Below are 17,710 nucleotides of genomic sequence, written 5' to 3'. Positions count from 1 at the left end.
TATTGGCCACTGCACTGGTGGGATTCTTAAAAGAATAACCAAATTTTGGACTTGTTTCCCATATTTTCTGCAGTTCAGCCAGCTGTTTTACACTGCTTACCTCTGAGTTTGGAGCCATTGACCCATGGACCCCAGGAGCACCATGCTGGAGTGGCAGTGCCCTTCCAAGAGGGACTATCTGGGCTCAGCCCCCACAATACAGGTGCTGTCAGACACCCAGGATGAGGCTTCTCGCTGCCTCGGAGGACATGTGCTGCGGGCTGGGCACAGCTTGTACACTGGTGGTACCAGAACCACCTGCTGTGGGACATGTCAAGCCCAGTTTTCTACGGGTTTGTGTGTAGAGGACAGATTGCTAGTGCTCAGTAACCCAGTGGAGGTTTTGTGGTTGGAACCACCATGATTTCCTATCAATTCCTGCTACTCTTTAAAAAGTTAATGCTGTTGCTTTTACTTGGCAGAGCACTTAATTAGACCTTGTTTCTTCTACTCTGCTGCTCCCCAAACACTCCTGACCTGTGGGAAACTTACTATCTCCATGACTTCTACCATTTGCCAGGCTGAACCTGATCAAAGCATTAAAATAATTACCAGAAGGAGCAGATGCACAGATAGTGCCATTTTGTACATCCCATTTCCTGCTCTAATAAAATGTCCTCAACATCCCATTTCTTCCTCCAAGCCTTCTCTTGAGCTGCCCTGAGAGATTTTTCACTTGTGATTCACACTTTGCACAGACCCTGCATCACACGTACGACAGCCTTTTGCTCTCAAAAAGAGGGAAACCACAGGCCTTCCTTTCCCTGCAGGTTACCACAACCTGCTCTGAAACGACCCCACGGACCGAGCGCGGAGGAAATCCCTGGGCCGGCCGCACCCTGAGGCTGCGAGGCGTTGGCGCCGCAGACACGCAGGCTCTGGAGGCTTTGGAGGCCGCTCCGGCTGCCGGGATTTCTGGGCAGTAACCCACCGAGAGTCCACTAGGTGCTGCTGTAAGGCAAGGAAAGGGCCAGACGGACGAGTACGGGCGATGGGCAGGGAGGCGAACGGGCAAGCAAGGAGCGCTGCTCACCCGGTTTCAGCCTGGCTGTCAATAGCCTGCGCCGAGGAGCCGGCTGTGCCTGGCACAACCACAGCAGCTGCAGATGATCCGTCCGGCATCTCTGCTCAGGTGTTCAGTAAAATATGTTCACACACCACTGTCTTGTGTAACCGATGAAAGCATTCAAAATGCAGGGGTAAACTGCATACCCATGTCCTTTGCCTGTAAGGTCTGTAGCTTCTCTTCCCTATCTGCTTAGTAATGCCAGCTGCTGCCTAGAAATCAATCACCCACCACCACTGAATTCTGTTACCAGAAGAGAAACTCCCTAGTCTCTTACAAAAATTTGCAAAACCGGGAACATACAGAGATTACAGCTGAAGCCTCAAAACAATTTTGTAAATATCACTATTGTGCCTCTTCCCATCCTCCTGCTGGCTGGTCACTTGGTTACCTGACATCTGGGCTTCTGACAACTCAGAGATTAAACACCTCACTTGAAAAACCCCTATCCATTCATTTAGCTTACACTTGCCAGAACATCAGCAGATGTTGAATACTCTTCATTGGACTAGCTGACCTCTAAGTACAATGTCCTTCATCCTCTCTCAAGTGCTGAGCAAAACTGTGCCAGTGTTGCCCTTCCCTCTGTTAAGAACTTAAAGTTGTAGGAGTTTCTGTCTAAGACCTATGCTTACAAGGCCACCCGAGGCTGCACAATCATACATACGCACAGCAGTCAATATGCATGTCACAGCTAATCCTGTGTCTGACAGATCCCCAGTTTAAGAATCATATATGTGTACATGTATCTTAAGTGTATAGACACACTTTCATGATAATTTAGACTACATGTTATAATTTAGACCGTTCTTTAAAATATGATGGTGTCTGTCCTTTTTCTAAAAATTGAAATTGCCAAGGCTTAAGATGTACAATGTATATTTATATACTCACAAGCATATAAAAACAATACATACATTCTCCATAATAAAGCAACTTCTGAACCTCTTTCACTAACCATACCTCTGTAGTCACCTTAGTACACCATATTCTCTCCCATGTGAATACCAACTCTAATACAACACAACTGACTCCTCCTCTCCTCTCAAGAGCAAAGCAGCTTCCCAGCTCTACAATGAATTCTTGAGCTGCTTTCTGAGTCTGTCATACTCCTCCTAACATGTTCTGCTAACCTCCAGGATGCTGGTGTAAGTGTGAGATCATAAGCATGGAAATCCAACCATAAATCCTCCTAAAGGCATGCAAAGATGACCATCTTACATCTCCTCTGTCTACACGCTTGAGGGTGGGAAGACAGAAGAGCTGTTCAGTTGCCCAAGTCTAAACAGATTTAGGATCATTACTGCATTTGAGAAACACATGCCTAAGAAATATTTGTTCTGTATTGACTCACCACTGAAACATAAGAAAATAAAGGACAAATGGAAGACACACCAAGGCTGCCACAGAACTTAACTCCTGCAAACACACAATGAGGAGGACTGAACTTTGTTCATTTGTGTCTCTTTAAGAATACCAAGAATACCAATCTCCCCTGTTGATCTGGAGGAGGTATTTTACAAAGGGGACCCTCAAAAAGTATCAGAGGTGTGCAGTTTCCTGGGAAAGTGCTCTGTCCCTTAACCACTTCTCAGGTAGGGCAGGACAATTAAAATATGGTAATTCATTAGTAAGTATGGGCTATATTATGGCTCATCTCAACTCTAGCAATCCCCCAACTAGTTTTGTCTGGGCTGTATTTTGCTTTTTGTATTTTGACAATTATTTTGCTCTGCATTTTTGGGGAAAGCAGATTACACAGCTTGCTTCTTTGATGCGGAGTTTCAAAAGAAGACTACAGGCTCAGAAGAGTAGAGTGTAGTTTATACATAAACTGAATACTTCATCACAAGTTGTACCGCACACTTCTATTGGGAAAACCAGGATTTATTGAGGCACACAGGAAACATGTCTTTTGCTCAAAATAAAAAGTTCTGATTAAAAGAACTTTTATGCACTAAAGCAATCACACAATATGCTTTTTGATTTGACTCTAAATCTGCATGTGGATTTTATTCCTATATTGCCATCTGAAATTATACTACTGAGGCTCTTGTAGAATCAAGTCACCTCAGCTCTCAAGGTCATAGCAAAGACCTTTTTTAAAGGAATGCAGTATCTGTGACTACAATATACCTTCCCTCACCTTTAAACATAACAGCATAGTAAAAGTAGTTTGTATGCTCCAAGCTGAGAGACTACAAGTTTGAGAAGGATAGTATAATTTTAGCACAAAATAATGTATTTCTTTTCACTTCTCTGTCAACTTGGCTTATGAATGTTTCTTATTTTTCATGCTGCAGCACAGAAGGCCAGTACCCACACAGCACAAAACTTCCATGGCTAAAACTGGTGTGCAAAGCATTGAGGAATCCTGGCAGTACAGAAGCAATACATCCCAAATGCACTACACATATAGATTAAGTTAATTATTACTTTTCCTCCCAATAAAACCAACAACAACAAAAGAGAGTTCTTTCCTAGAGATAGAAATTTATGGCAGTACTACTTACTATATCCAACAAAGAAACCACCTTTTGAACAATTTTCAAAGTTGGCCTAAAAACCAGATTATATTAATAATCAGTCTAAAGAAAGACCAGAGATCTCTGCACTACTGGAGATATACACAAACACTAGATTCCTTTGTAAAAACACATTTGTGATGGCAACTGAACTACAAACTTCTTTTTAGACATAATGATTTAGTGAATAGGAGCAGACTGCAATACTTCAATTACCTGTTAGCACTTGCAGGGTTTCAGAATGCATATGCAATGATGCTGACTTTGTAGGAAATTACTTGTTTATTCATCTGTTAGTGACAGGCCACAGTTGTGTCAGGCATTGCACAAGCATATAGAATCCTTGCCCAGAAAAGCTTGCAAACCAACTGTTTGTTAACACATTATTTCAACCCTTTTACCTCTGACAATGTCTCTTCATAGGCCAGGCTTCACTGGTATGTTCAAGTATCAGCAGAGTTAATACTGAACTCTGCTCAACCCACATTCACAGCTGGGATACAAGACACACATTTCATTCTCAGGTGAAGTTACCTGAGGTGTGTCCTACACTAATTCCTCACTGGTCAAATATTCCTCTTACAAGCTCTTTAGACTGAGAGCTCATGGTAAGGAAGAGAAGAGAAGAGAGTTCCTTACCTCTTGTGCAGTAAGTGCATGTTCCCCTGCTAGAAGCAGCATACTCAGGCCTCCCATTTGTGTAGGATCTGTTAAAAGAACAAACCGAAGTCTTAAGTTGATTCATTTGCTTGTTTAAAAAATCTACCACTTGCACCACTAAAGACCCAGAAGACTATTTGTCACAGACACTCTCAGCAAGCTGCCATAAAAGGCAGTTCAAGAGAATCACAAATAACCATTTCTGTACCCTCTGGGAAGGCTTTCAAAGCTGTTTGAAGGATTTAATTGGATTTGTGTGCTTAACACCCCATTGCATGGATTTACAATTCTACTGCCAAAGGTTTTATGTACTACAGAGATGAATATCTTTAAAACAGCAACTGTAATGATCTCACACATAAATATACACAAAGATGCTCTAATAATGCACAGGTTTATAAGTTGGTGGATGCGCCTACCAAGGGAGCGGTTCCTTCCTTGGCAACTGAACAAATAAAAGAATGGAACAAAACAACCCAATCAAGCTCTGAAGTAAAATTTCTATTTTCATTTGCTATAATTTAGAGCTGTATTTAGTGGTGAAAAGTGCCAGCCTGACAGCTCTGAAGCATGAAGCCAGAACAGCACAAGCACTGGCCAGGCAAGCTGCCTGCCTACTTGTTGCCCTGCCAATACAATACATAACTGAGGAATGTAAAATGGAGATATAAATGCTCTTTCTCCAAGTATTTGGTACTGACAGCTTTTTCCCTCTGGCCTTCCTGCACCTCAGGAGCTCAGAAAATGACAAGAAGTGAAAGCAATAAACTCTGACAGTGCATTACTCATGGAGTAGCTTTTCCACTCAGAACAGTGGTTGCTCTTCATCACTATGAAGACTAATTGCCTGATTTTGGGAGAATGCCTTGGGAGCAATGCAGGCGCCTGATTTAACACTGTCATGTAGACACAGGGAGACACAGTAGCCAAATGTCTCATGCAACAGCCACAATGTGAGTGGATTTTTAAAATCTTTTAGCTGACATGGGCCAAACCTGTACCTGTAAACCTCCAAACAGTTTAGGGCTGCAGATGATCACAGTCCAATTCATGGGAATACTCATCAATGCTGTTTAATTCAATATCACAGATGCTGCCCAAAGTTTTCGTGCACAGAACATCTCTCACTGACATTCCCAAGATAAGTTTTTCCAATAGTCTTTTAGAAGGGTATTAAATAGAAACAGAGGAAAACAATGTAAATAAACCAGGCTCATTCACTACGTCATGGATAGAAGAGTGGCATATTATTAAACAGTATTAAACAGGCATCCTAAATAGCACCTAGCTTCAAACCCAGTATTCAACTGGAATTAACTTTTTCCTTCACCACAATAAACACATAATACACATGTGTTTTAGAGGTTTTAGGTTTTTTGAAGAAGTTTGCCTTTTTAAATTAAAAAGGGGGGAAAAAAATCACACTTCTATGAAAAGACAAGGCACTATCAGAAGTGTAGGATCTAGTAAAAGGAAAAGACACAGAAAATGTGAAGGACCAGTAGGTATCTAAACACAATTCATAAGTGAAGTGATCCTATCAGCAGCAACACTTTTTGCCATCCAAGCAGCTGATCAGAAACCATTCAGTCCTTCAAACCAGAAGACATCAGAGCAATTAGGAAGAGAAAAGTTAACACATATCTTGGAAGATAATGCCTGAGCAGGCAGTTGATTTGGAGGAAGGAGAGACTGGAAGAGATCTCCAGGTCCTCCATAAACTTACTGAGCCCCATAGTAAACAGTAAGGCCTTGGCTGGTTGTTTTCTAGTTTCTTTACTCCCTTTGGAAGATGTTTGCAGGATAAAAATCTTCTAAGCATTAAGGGCTTTCTTCCAGGTTTTAGCTTAAATATCCTCAAGGCCAGGTAGTACATGTTTTTCTGGTACTCGCATCTCTAAGATTAGTACCTGTTTCCCTAAACAGTATCTCCCTTTTCTGCATTTACAGGACTTTTCCTACTCTTCTTCCACTTGTTTTCATGGTCTAAACAATTCAAGATCTCCCAATGTTATAAAGCACATCCATCGCCCATAATTTCAGCAATTCCTACAGCTCTCCTCTGCAGTTATCCCAGGTGCAGCTTGTCTTTCTTGTATATGGATGACCAGCAGTGCAATCACATCAGATGAGGGGGGTCCTGAAACCACTCTGCCTGACAAACTGCAGTATAGCACTTTCTCATGCCTGCATCCCCCTGATGACTCCCAGATGCTCTTTTGTGCTTTATTTTCCTTACCTGTTGGTCCTTTTCCCCCTCCCCAGCTTTGGCCATCTCAAGAACACCCAGTTTACAACTGGAAAATTCTTGCCTGTATTCTAAATATCTTCTTGGTAGTTTTGGCTTTCTGCCTTTCAACTAAGTAGCTTATCATAAGAGAATAAAGATGGAAGTGTGGTTTAGTGTTTTTCTCCCTAAGTAAGCAAATACTTAAACTGTTCATTTAAATATAAAAATTAGGAGGAAGGAAAAAATGACAGATGAATTAGAAACCAAAGTTTATAGTTTATGCTTATAGTGCCTTCTCAGCACAATAATATTCTCTTCTGGCACTAGGAGCTTACTGGTATGTAGAAGAATTTTAAGGGGCATTTTACAGAATTTATTCTTAAATCAACAGTACTGGGAAAAGAGCACATACATTTGACTTGCAGAATGGCAGGCGATTCGTGACTTTCTCAACAGCTTTTAATACTGATGAAACTTAAAACCATCTCTCTGTTTGGGAATGACATACTTTGTTAGTACTGGGCTGGTTACAGACTCAGAAGGTTGGCTTGTTCATCATTTCTCTGTCAGAGGAAACAACAAACTGAGGAAGTACTAAGCAGGAAGAAGGCCAGCAGGAACTAGCTTCAACCAACTTTTACCTGGGTGCATAATTGAGCTTTTTTCTGAAAAACAAACTGTGTTTCTATAGGGATATAGCCTACTCTAAAAGTGTCTTTCTTCCAGCCTTTGCCTCACTAAAAAGCATTTTGGCATGGATGGTTTTCTTCTGAAGCAAAATATGCAAGTACTGCAAATCTCACACATTTGCATGGCAAAGCTTTTGCAAACAGCAGTGTTCTTTGCCCCACATCCTACACAGGTGAGCCATATAATGAGAAAAACATACTCAATTACAGCTTCCCAGCTGGATGATCACTAGTGGGTCTGCAGGTCAGAAGCCCAATGCTGGTGCCATACCTCAGCTTCTTGATATAATGTAGGTCAGCACAACAAACTTAAATGTGGCATGGTTATTTTTGTAAAGCCAAAAAAAAAAGGACAGAAACAACTTGTATAGGAGTTACAGAAACAAAGATCTTACTGTCTACATATTAGGTCTTCCGAAGTAAAATATAGTACACAAAAAGCAATCAAGACATGATTAGCAATGACCAACAAACAAAACAGATTTCCTGGCATGATTCTAGACTCGTATAAACCCTGTCTTGAGGAAGTTACCTGCCTTGAAGATACAAGTGAATCAGTGGCATTTCAAAGGTAAACGTGTTTTTGAGGTGGTTCAGCTACATTTCAGTTCATCAGATAGTATACAGGCTGGATTTTAAAGAGATTGTACTGGGGAGAAGAGTGAGAGTTGAATTGAACTATCATCTGAAGTCAAGCAGAGAACAGCCCAATAAACATATATAGCATAGACTGGTGTATAGTTGACAAAGCTGTAATCCATTTGGCATGGCACCCTTGTCATGATGTGGATGCTGCTAACATCTCTGTCAGAAGCTGTCTTTATTTTATAGGGTATTCTTATACCCAAGATATTGCCAGCCTTCACTGGCATGAGGATTGGAGCAAGATCCCATGAATTACTATGCTCATTGTCTCAGCCTGCAGGAAAAAAAACCAAACAAACTATCACAGGTAGCACTAAAGGACTTTTTTCAGATATAAATGGCTCTATAAATAGAAAAATGGATTAGTTTCTAATTAATTCTTAATTTCTCTGTCCCCTACTCTGACAGGTGTTGATTCAAGACCTCTGTGCACAAAAACTTGACATTAGGATAGCCCAGCAGGACCACTGGGGGATGGATGAGAGGTAGATTAAGGCTTGTTACTTGTTCTTTGTGTTAAGTCAATAAATATTTAAGGAGCATAGAAATGACTCCTCTAACAGCAAAAGCAGAATGGTCTGAAGGGGCTTGTGATTTTTCGAACTGCTCTCCCATATACCAGAACTATGCAGCATGAAACACTTATTTTGATCACATTTCACAGTTCCTTAAGAGCCAGAAGAAATTTCATTACAGGCATTTCATAGTACTATACTAAGATATACATGCCTCTTTATTCCTTTTCATTCTTTTAAACTTGCTCCATAAAACTCTCCAGCTTGCAATCTCTCTAAGCAGAGAAGTCCTATCTGCTACACACCTGTCATAAACCAGGTAGGATATGACAAAGTTTCTAATTTTATAACTACTGATGCATCTGAAACTTTAAACAAGCAAAAAAATAAACCAACCAACCAAACAAAAAAGACCCCAAAACCAAAAACCCCCAAGGGAAACAAAAGGAAAAAACAATGGCAGGGAATTTCTATTTTTTTTTTAACATTGACTGCTAGGTTCTTAAGCTACCAGTATTTAACATTAATGTCCCTGTATTTCAAGGTCATGATTACAACAGTTCTGCTATTTATGGATATCAGTTAGAGATTATCTGCTTTTCACCAGCTCAGGCACTCCACCTATACTTCTTCACATATTTCTTTTTTTATTTTTTTTCCAAATGTTTAGAAGTTTAGAATTTGCTCCTCTGAGATATAATGGGCAAAAGAGCACATTTAAGTGAAATTAAATTATGCTTCTCTTGATGAAAATACCAAAGTGTTAGCCCCACTGGAACATTAATCTACAAGATTATCATAACCGACTTGAGACACCCATAATTTTTTTTTTTGCAAAGAGTAAATTACTTAAAAGAGTACAGCATTCTATGATAGAGAAACACAACGCACACAATCAGCACTTTCCCTTTTAACCAGAGTAACCAGAGAATTGAAGTCTCTGACAGCAGATAAACTGGAATCAAAAAATCAATCAAATCTGGGCCCTACAGGGGGTAAGAGTTAGGATGCCTCACATTTTGAAAAAAAATCATGCACTATGGAAAATTTTAGAAAACTGATACACAGAGGTTTAACTACAGTTTTGGCAACTTAATCTGGGACACTACAGGACCATGTGTATTAAAGAAATTAGGTATCCCAATTCAGTTTCAATACCATATCCCCAGATCTCACCTGCCATCCCAAAGTTAAGTTGTGGCATTTCTTCACTTTTGGTAACTTTCCTTGGGCTCGGTAAGTCTTTTGCAGAGTCTGATGCAATGGCCCATAGCTTTTTCCTGTTTGTAACACTGGATGCCTGGGTTTTCACAGGTTTGTTGGTTGTGGGGCACCACTTGTACCCTGGGTTTGCTTTCATAAATGCATCCTTGTACTAGAAAAGAAAAGAGAAATTACCAGTCATTACATTATACTCTACACCGGGCAACCGGAGCACACTGCATGTAAGAGGATTTAATACAGTAACTAATCCTTAAATATCTTGATTTTTTAACAGTTTAATCACATGCTTAGAGTCCAACCACCAACACAATTTGCTAAGAAGAAGTATTAAGATAAGGAGAGTTGTATCTAAAAAGTAGGTTTTCTCTTTTCTCTCCTGAGGGTCTATTACCCAGAGCAGGCTGAAGTTCTGATCCTGCCAACTGCTCCCCAGTGCTTGTATGCTCATGCTCTGAGAAACAGCTACTTGAATTCTTTGCAGGTTTTCTTTCTAGTTTGAATTAAATAAAAACACACATTTAGCAATAAATGCAGCATGATGCCTTAACTTGCACTAATTCTTCTTGAATAGTTCTGTATTTTAGAAAATGAGTATATGCTTTCCCAAACCAGGCACCAAAAACAAATTGCAACCAGTACAATGTCATATTCAGTATCTTGTGATAACACCATCCCAGTGTTCCTTCCAAAATGTACCTCGCTGTATGGCTGCATAAAACAAACTGTGACCATTTAAAACATTCTTTGGCCTTGAGCACCCAGCACACATCTCAGTTGTTTGCTGTGTTTTTGGTATGAGGCAGCGAAACAAAGGAAGCCAAACTACACATGGGCAGTGGGAGAAAGGGTTTGGATCCCGCAGTTTGGGGGGTGGGGGAAAGGACCAGGATCTATTTTATTCACAAAACAAAACATCAACATTAAACCAAGATTTTTGAACATTAACAGTAACAGAAAACCGCATTTCAGTATTTTACATGTGCTGCTATGCAAGATTGAGAACTGGCAAATCAGAGGAACATGCCACACATTCCAGCTGCAGATGTTTGCCTAACAACTGATAGGGGTGTACAGCACTTGCTGCTGTGGGAGCCTACCCAGCCAGCACCAGTGCTCACCACAGGGAGAAGGAACCCAACACCCCTTCATGACTGGGTAGCTCCCAGGGGCAGCACAAGACCAGAAGAGCGGCTCTTTGTGCTTGGAAGCACATGGCAGAGCAGATGCAGGAAGCTTGTTCTGTGATTACACATTCTCACCCACACAGCTGCCATCAGTCCCGGTCATGGCACAGACAAGCACCTATGTTCCATGCACATGCATGCACAGAAACATAGAGAGGAAAAAAAATCCCTTGGGCATCAAATACAGAAATAGCACTGAAAGCCTTGTCCTCTGCTAGAGCCACTACAGTGTTTTCCCAGCTGAACAGTCTGCCTTGTGGCAGGGTCACCATTGCAGGTTTACTGCTTTCTTTCATTTCTATCTTCACCTTTGAGCTGGCACTTGCTACCTCCAGACCGTAGCAGAGATAAAAACGTTTCAGTTTACAAGAAACACGGCACTGCGTGAACCCTGCTGTGGGAAGTCCTGTATTTATAGGAATGGCTATAAATAATAAAAATCTGCAGGGATCACTGACCCACATACACGCTGTATTTTCTGAATAGGGTGTATGTATTAAATCTGCAAAGTAAAGACTGCAACACTGCTCGCCTCACTCCTTTTCCCTTTCCCTCGGTTTGCTTTGGGAGCTCAGTACACCACAAAAATAGCCTGGTGGAGGGAAGGGATAGGAAGGGGAGGGTAAGGGAAGAGGAGGAAAGGAAATACACGACAAAGCAGCTTTGCCTTCCATTGTTAAAGCCACAGCCCACTCACAAATCATGTTACCAGCCTGCAGAGTGAAAAGCATAGAGTCGCTAGCAATGAGCTACATAAGCTCTTCATATCAGCAATGCTGCTTTGAGTAATTGAATTATTCTATTGAGTAATTTGACAAGCCGACAGGCTGCCCATCAAATGAGAACTAGGATGCATGCCATTTGTGAGACGAGGCTGCAATAAGCTTTTAATCAGTTTTCAACGAGAGTAATTCAAGTGAGCTGGTCTATTAATGTCTTTTTTTTTTCTCTGCAAAGCCAAGAAGTGAACATTAACTGCAGTCTCTGAAGGCAAAGGAGCAACCTGAGGGAGGACAACTCATGGAAACTGTTCAGTTTCAACACATAAAAAAGAGAGAATATTTAAAAAGTTAAACAATGGCCAAGAAGTACTTTATATAAATGCATACAGGGGCCTGATCCAAATCTTAAAAACCCTTTTGGTATTGACTTTTGTGACTACTAGACCAAGGCCCAAACCAAACAGATTTTGCTTACCAGGTCATGAGAAGATAAATTAAATGAGCTACAAAGTAACAAGAGAAAGTCAAAGACCACAGTGTTATCTACTGCTTTCCTCCCTTTCACCAACTGTGCAACTTAACACAGCAGTCTAAGCAGATGTCTAAAATTGATTAAAAAACCCCAAAACACAAGCAAACCAAACCAACCAACGAAAACTACAAAAAACCCCAACCCAAACATAAGTACCTAACCTGGAATGAAAGACAACACCTTGCTTTCCACAGCAAATGGCAGGGCCTGCCCAGCAGTGTCATGTTCTGAAGTTTCAGGTAAGAAACAGAACAAGAAGTGTTTGTGGGATTGGTCTGATGCCTTATTTCTGTTTTGTGAAAGCCTGGAGAATGTTATATTATGCAGCAGGACTGGTGCCCCTTCAGAACTGAGGTTAAAACTCCCCAAGATGCTTTCATCACCAAATAAAAAAAGATTTGCTTCCTCTATTTGTGGTAGGAACAGGAGCTCACAAGTGGATTTCAGCTACACCTCAGGCTAGCTGTTAGCACGTGTTTAATTTTAAACGCATGCTATTAAATGTCACATGAATCCCAGAGACCTAACATAAAAAAAAATTCCCTAGAAAATATAGCACTCCATTTTTCACTCCTGAAGGATGCAGGGTTTGCATTACATGTTATAGTCCATATGTCAGCCACTGGCCTTACCAAACTCCAGCCAGCAAGCCAGGACATTTGTCCCCTCCTACCCTGAGGAGGTGCCAAAGCAGTGGCACTACAAGACCAGCAAGCTCCCAGTGTGGCTGACTGGGCCTGAGACACCACTGGCCAAGGAGCAGCAGGGAGAAGTGCTCAGCTCAGCCACTGAATGGCAGCAGGATCACACAGTCAGCGAGGCTGGAAAAGACCTCTGAGATCACTGAGTTCAGCCTATGGACCAACACACAATGCCAGTTACACCGTAACACAGAGCCATGTCCAGTCATTCCTTAAACACCTTCAGGGCTGGTGACTCCACCAACTTCTGGGACAGTCCACTCCAATGTCTAATCACATTTATCAGGCTGCTCCCTACAGGAAACAATCCTGACTGCCTGGATCTTGCTGGTACAAAGACATATTTAAAAATGAAGAGTTTTCTAGCAAGGGAATAGGGCTTGAACAGTAACAATCTCACCAGATACTTCCTAAGGCAGCTGAACACTCCCAGGAAGTCCTGTAAGAGTTAACAGAAGAACACTACCCTTATTACCGAAGCCAATAAAAATGCTGGTGCATATTTATGAGTGGTCAGATTAATTTCTCTCAATGAAGGAAAATGCTAAAACATACAGCAACACTTCTGGTTCCTTTTTGAGTATGTATCAACTACTGGGATTATATCCTAGACAGTGAAACTTTCAAACTTAAGCTCATCTAGGAAGCCTGCAGGATAGAAACAGAAAGCCTACTAATAAAGTGACACCAGCAAAAGCAGACATCAAGCTCTGCAGGTGCAGCACCAGGTCTCCAGGGCAGTTGTTGCTGCAAGAGACCAGAAACCACAAGATGGAAAATAGAGAGAGTGTGGGGCCAGTTTTTCCTGATGATTAAGGTACCCCAAGGTACCTTACCTACTAGGAAACTTCTCATAATTCCAGCCAGCAAAAAGTTTGGGTGCCTCACTATCTCCCAAAATGATACATCTTGCAAACAGCTACACACATATAAGTAAATATACAAGTGCCTTTACATGCATACTGCTGAGGTAATATCGCTGCTAGTCTTAAGCAGGCAAGAAACTGAAAGCTTCTTGCATGGCATGTGATCTCACCTAAATGATTTTGGGAGCTATAGCAACAAGTAATAAAAAAAACCATTCTAGAGACTGTAGAAGAGCAAGGACTGTAGCCACTGCAGGAAGGACCACTTCTGTAAGGCCCACATGTGTCTCTGCAGGAGTGGTTTGGATGCTCAGGGTATACAAGAAACATTGTAGGGATAGCAGATATGACAGAGGGTTCTCTGGAAGATGTGTGTCCAGCCAGGACAGTGGCTACAGGCTGTGCAGGGAAAGTCAAAGGACACTGAAAACCTACATTTAAGCAACAGATTACTCACTGTATCTTAAATCTCATGGAGCTTATATAGGTACTCAAACAGAAGACCATTGGTACAATGGTATTTTTATTTTCTTTCAAAGACACTCACCTTGATTTTTAAATAAATTCTCTTTAGGAAAAAGCAAAGGACCAACAGGTGGTTCTCACTACAGTTGACATTAACCTCTTTTTGACAGTCTCAGCAGTAAGCCTACCTAGAGGTGAACCTGCTTGAGCAGTGGGTTGGACAAGATGATCTCCAGAGACCCCCACCTTCCACCCCCAACCATTCTGTGGTTCTGTGAAAAGCAAGTGTTACAATAAAAGTACCAATCCTGGCACACAGAATAGGCTTGTTGGTGAAGAAGGCCCAAATGGATTCAATAGCACATTATAGCTGCTGTTTAAAGAATAAAAATTATATGCTATCTCTCTTCTAGTTCGTAGTCTTAGTACTACTTACAATGATGTAAACTACTTAGATTTATTGTTCTGCTTTGACATTGAATATTCAATTTGTTCTTCATGCCAAAAAAAAATCACTACAAGAACAATGATTTCTATAACAATATGATTAATGGTTTCAGATCTGTCACTTCATACAGAAGTTCTGCAATTATTTTCCTTCTTAATGAACAAGTTTCCTTCAGCAAGACAAAAGGCTAAGAAAAACAGTCGCATTGGGTTTGTTTCTTCCAAAACTTATTTCTTTATTCTCATCTTTCCTTTTTCTGCATTTGTACTGAATCTTCTAATTGCCCTTTCTCCAGACATTTAGAGAAATATCGCTAATTCGTAAGCAGGGAATGCAGAATGAAACTGGAGTGGTTGGACAAAGCTGAGACTCGAGTGTTTCTATACTGTGCCCCAGATGAGAAACTACAGAGGTCCTACAGACCCTGCTTAAAAAGGACCTGCCATGCTAAACACTGTTTTTCTTGTGGACCTTTCCATGTTTACATCAGTTACTGAAGAATCAGACCTTACAGCCTGTTAACAATAGCAGACACCTTCAGATCCCAGGGCAGGCATGGGTAATATCAATCATTTCACAGCCATCTATAGTTTCTACAGTGTGTTAGCAAAAAAATACTCAAAAAAAGGAGAGAGATTTTTTTCCTTCTCACTGCTGTTCCTTTATTTTTATTAAGATTGAATTCAAAGGTTACCCACAATCTGTATCATACAGGTAGTCACAAGGATCTGATTTGGGGTCAGGTTATCAGCCTAAGTAATTGGCTCTGTTTTTCTCACTCTACTATCAATAACCACAACCTTCTTGGCAACAGCTCATCAAGAAAGCTATTTCTTAAAAAGGTTCATTTGAATTTTAAGTTGACATAAAGATACTTGGTGAAATACAGGGATAAATCTCCTTTCCTTGCTCCTGGTCAATGTATTCTGATTAGGCACTGCTCTCTAACTTGGTATTGAGCTTACCAAATCTTGCTTCATCAGAAACTGGTTAATGGGGAATGTACTTCAAGAAACACTAGTAATTTTTTAATTCATTAGCATTAAAGGTAAAAAGAAGCTACACTTCTTGACTCTGCCATTGGTTTGGTCCACCAGTAGCTGGCATCACCAATAGAGAATGCACAGGTAAGTATCACTAGTCAGCTGACACGGAACTGAATGTTAGTGTTTACAATGCTCACTATCCTTGTGTTAATGTTTGTACTGCAGAAATTATCAGGCCATACAATCACAAAGTGCATATAATTACAACAATGACTACTGGAACCAGGTTAGTTTGTGTACACAGACCAATTGCTTTCCCTTCTGGTCCAAAGGATCAAGTGAATTAAAGCAAGAACAGGAGCTGCTCTGGGCACCATAATCCCATGGTGAAGCTGAGGAACAGAGGGAAGAGAAAGATCCCACAGAAAACATTCAATACACAGAGAAAAAGAAGACAATACGTAATGAAGTCCCTTTACATCCACCATTCAGACAGAACATACCTCCTTGGCCATGTCAGTGTATTTCTGTTTTTCTTTTGGATCTAGAACAGACCACCAATCTGCCAAGATCTTGGTTGCGCCACGATTATCGAGGCGAGGGTGTTCTTTCCGCACAAGAGAGCGGTGCCGTTTGCAGAACAAGAGAAACGCATTCATTGGTCGGCGAGCTCGCTGCTCTGAGGACTCGTCATCTTCAGTCTCATCAGCATCCTGCTCTAAACCATCAGGGCCAAGGAGCGGCACCTGGCAGAACCGAAAGGGAAGCGGTGTGAGCTCAGTTATCCGCGTTTTGCACAAAGACTGGGACTGTGTGCGCTGCCTGGGAGCGAGGGAGAGGCACATGGATGCACACAGCTGTCTCCAGAGGCTGTCTGTTGCATCCAGACAGTGCAGAGCTCTACATCAAACCTCCTCACCCGATGGTCCCAGGTTCATTCATGCTCTCTGCAAGACTTAACACCAACTTCCAGGTGGAAAAATTTCTAAGCTGAGGATCATTCTCTACTAACAGTCCTAAAGGAATTGGAGGGACAAGATCCTTCCTACTCTCCCCTTCTAACAACCTAGAAATCATCTAAGGGGGATGAGGCAACCAGAGGTACCTTGGACCTCAGTTATTCATGTTCACAACTACAGAGCACACAAGGAGGAACAGCTTAACAGTGTGTTAGTTTGTCCATTGCTTTTCCCCATCTCCTGCTGCTTACTGCTCAACCTGTGGGCAGCACAGCAGTGCAGCCACCACAAAGCTGCCTAGCAGAGGCAGAGGGCACATCTCAACAGAGTACGCTGCCAAAACGTGCTTTCTCCACTTACAGGCCAGCTTAGTATTCCTACAAGGGAGGAGCCACAGAACTTACTGCATGAGACAAAATCCACCTCCTACCTAACTGCAATGCTGCTATTTTATACCATGCTGTGAAAGGACCGGTAAGATCAACAGAAAGCACCATCAGAGAATCAGGCTCTTGCTTATCCTTGTCAGAGTCACCCTCTCAGTGTATGGCTCAAGGCAGTCTCCTCAACACTGACCTTTCCATTCCTGCCTTAGGAAGGCACCAAGGAGAAACAGATATGAATGCCATTCACATGATGGAATCATCACATCTGCAGAAACAGTTCCCACTTCTTGTTACAGAGAATGAGTTTAACTGGAAAAGTGTGAGGTGCCACATGGCATTAAAAAAGGGTAAGGTCAGCGTCATTGAACAATACCAAAACACCAAGTGTCAAACCACAGACAGATTACTTCTGCTGTACACTCAGTACTCTGGAGGATAAATTGAATTTCACATGCAAAGATGGTAAAAATTGTATTCAGCCTTTTCCTTCTTTTTCCCTTTTTAATCTTTGCAGTTTTAATCTTAAACAAAGAAGAATGAAAACTTTTAGTTTGGTATGCTCTTTAGAGTCACTAGAAGCAGATACCAGGCACAAGCCAAAGTCATGTGTAAAATAAGCAATTAAAAAAAAAAAAAGAACATCAAAAACCCACTTAGAGTAATCAAGATTAGGATGTGCAACACATTATTAATACAAAGCAGATAAAACTATTCCAATCTACAAAAAATTGTCCACTATTTTAAAGGCATGATTAACAACTCACTTTCTTGTCTTTACAACCTTATGGGCACGGCTTTGCATCCATTTTTATTGGCTGTTTCTTCACAGAAGAGAACAAGACAACACCAAATATAGAACACAGCTAGG

General features: G+C 41.3%; 1 protein-coding gene across 4 annotated transcripts in view; it reads right to left on the bottom strand.

The window, feature by feature from the left end:
* Window positions 1–17,710, bottom strand: part of BBX (BBX high mobility group box domain containing) — a 137,531-nt gene that overhangs the window by 45,452 nt on the left and 74,369 nt on the right. For all 4 annotated transcript variants that reach the window (XM_054270254.1, XM_054270255.1, XM_054270253.1 and 1 more), the window contains exons 4-6: window positions 16,001–16,243; window positions 9,546–9,744; window positions 4,270–4,337 (exon numbers count right to left, since the gene is read on the bottom strand). In XM_054270254.1, coding sequence (XP_054126229.1) covers window positions 4,270–4,337; window positions 9,546–9,744; window positions 16,001–16,243 — 510 coding nt within the window. The remainder of the gene's footprint in view (window positions 1–4,269; window positions 4,338–9,545; window positions 9,745–16,000; window positions 16,244–17,710) is intronic.

Source organism: Melozone crissalis, unplaced genomic scaffold (genome assembly GCF_028551555.1).
Source record: "Melozone crissalis strain CALT ecotype California unplaced genomic scaffold, PUWL_Pcris_2 ptg000009l_1, whole genome shotgun sequence".
NCBI classification, from domain to species: Eukaryota; Metazoa; Chordata; class Aves; order Passeriformes; family Passerellidae; genus Melozone; species Melozone crissalis.
This window is presented reverse-complemented; position numbering and strand designations above follow the sequence as displayed.